This window comes from Propithecus coquereli, unplaced genomic scaffold (genome assembly GCF_000956105.1).
Source record: "Propithecus coquereli isolate 6110/MARCELLA unplaced genomic scaffold, Pcoq_1.0 Scaffold193, whole genome shotgun sequence".
Lineage (NCBI taxonomy): Eukaryota > Metazoa > Chordata > Mammalia > Primates > Indriidae > Propithecus > Propithecus coquereli.
Window position 1 is genome coordinate 478,647 of NW_012144190.1, and position 1,526 is coordinate 480,172.

General features: G+C 60.3%; 1 protein-coding gene across 2 annotated transcripts in view; it reads right to left on the reverse strand.

Annotated features, from left to right (window-relative positions):
• TNNT1 (troponin T type 1 (skeletal, slow)) overlaps positions 1–1,526 on the reverse strand; it is a 10,716-nt gene that overhangs the window by 8,595 nt on the left and 595 nt on the right. Inside the window, exons 4-5 of one of the 2 annotated variants that reach the window (XM_012643204.1) lie at positions 1,266–1,298; positions 435–456 (exon numbers count right to left, since the gene is read on the reverse strand). In XM_012643204.1, the coding sequence (XP_012498658.1) occupies positions 435–456; positions 1,266–1,298 (55 nt within the window). The remainder of the gene's footprint in view (positions 1–434; positions 457–1,265; positions 1,299–1,526) is intronic. The other variant, XM_012643205.1, reaches the window with a different exon arrangement.

Genomic DNA, 1,526 nt, shown 5'->3' on the forward strand with positions numbered 1-1,526 from the left:
GTTCCCTGGACTGGTCTGTATCCAGCCACTGGACTTAGCACACACCACACAGCTTTCTCAGCCTACCATGTCCCTAATACCCCCTTCAGGTAGCAAAGCCTTTGTCACCCAGGACTCAGGCATCCCCTCCCCTGGGGAGCCTTCTTTGATTGCCCAGGGCAAACGCAGGGCCCCCGCCTGTGTCGCTTGGGTACCCCGGTCTTGCATCACTGTGTCTGGGTCTGTGTCACCAATAGGGCGGTGGACAGGGTTGACATGCTAAACACAGTGGAAAGTTCCCAGAAATGCTTTCCGAAGGAAGGAATGGTTGACCGCTGTCTCCTTTATTTCAACATCCCCCCTCCGTCTCTGCCTTTCCCACACCCTGTCTCTGGAGGGGGGGGGAATATCTAGGATGACGTGATTGGGAGCCCCCCATACCCATAGGATCTCACCTTGGTTTAGGGCGCTCCTCTTCTGTTGGTGGTGGGGGACACAAAGACATAATTAGCAAGAGTTTGGGGGTGTGGCTAGGCCTGACAAACCCTGGGGAGGGAACCCCCATGCCTCGGCCCCCAGGAGTCCAGGGAAGGACTCTAGAGTCCAGTTTGGGGGAGGGGTAGGGGGAGAAGAAAAGGGGGAAGGGAAGACAGGGTGGCCGTAAAGGAGGAGGGACACACGCATCAGATATACATTCAGAACCGGTGTGGGAGCCCCCATCCCAGCTTTCTGGGAACCCAGGAAGCCAAACCCCCAGACCTTTTCCCATTTATATATCCAAAGCTCCCGCCCTCCTCCATCGGGACCCAGCAGTACAGGGGGGCCCAACCTCTCTCTCTTCATTCACAGACCCCAGAGTTCTGTCCCCAACCCCTCCTGCTGGGGGACATAGACTCCCGGTTCTAGCCTCTTCTACAACCCTAAATTCCAGGCCCCAACCTTTGAATGTATATGAGGGGAAAAAACAACAGACAAAGATGAGGGGAGGACGGGGTGGTGGCTCTCCGCAAACATCCAACCCTTCTATAAGTATTCCTCCAGGCTGGGGAAGAAGGCTTGGGTGTCGGTCCCTTTAAGAAGGAAGGGAAAGGGTTAAAGCCACTGCCAGGCGATTTCCCTTCGCGACCACGAGAGGGCGCGGGGCTCTCCGGGGCTTAAAGGACCGGGCCTGGGGGTGGGTTACGAGGCAGGGGTGGGGGAAGATCTGGGAGATCGGGGCCCGATGACATCGGGGGTCCGTCGGGGCCCCCGAAATCGGTCTCGGGAAGCGAAGCAGCCGCGGTTACCTCGCTCTGCCGCCGGCTCCGGCTCTTCGGGGGCTGGGGAGGGGCGGGAGGAGAAGCGAGGGTTTGGGGAGCGCGGGAGGGGAGCGGCCACGCCCGGGTGCGGGAGGGGAGAGAGGGGAGAGACCGAGAGGCTGTTAAAGGAACTGGGGCCGAGGCCCTGGGGAGCCCCCGCCCCCGCCCGGCCCTTCGTGCGCAGCCTGGAAGGGCTCGAGGACATGCGAGATCACAGAACCCGGTTTCTTTGCCCCCACCCCGGAGCTT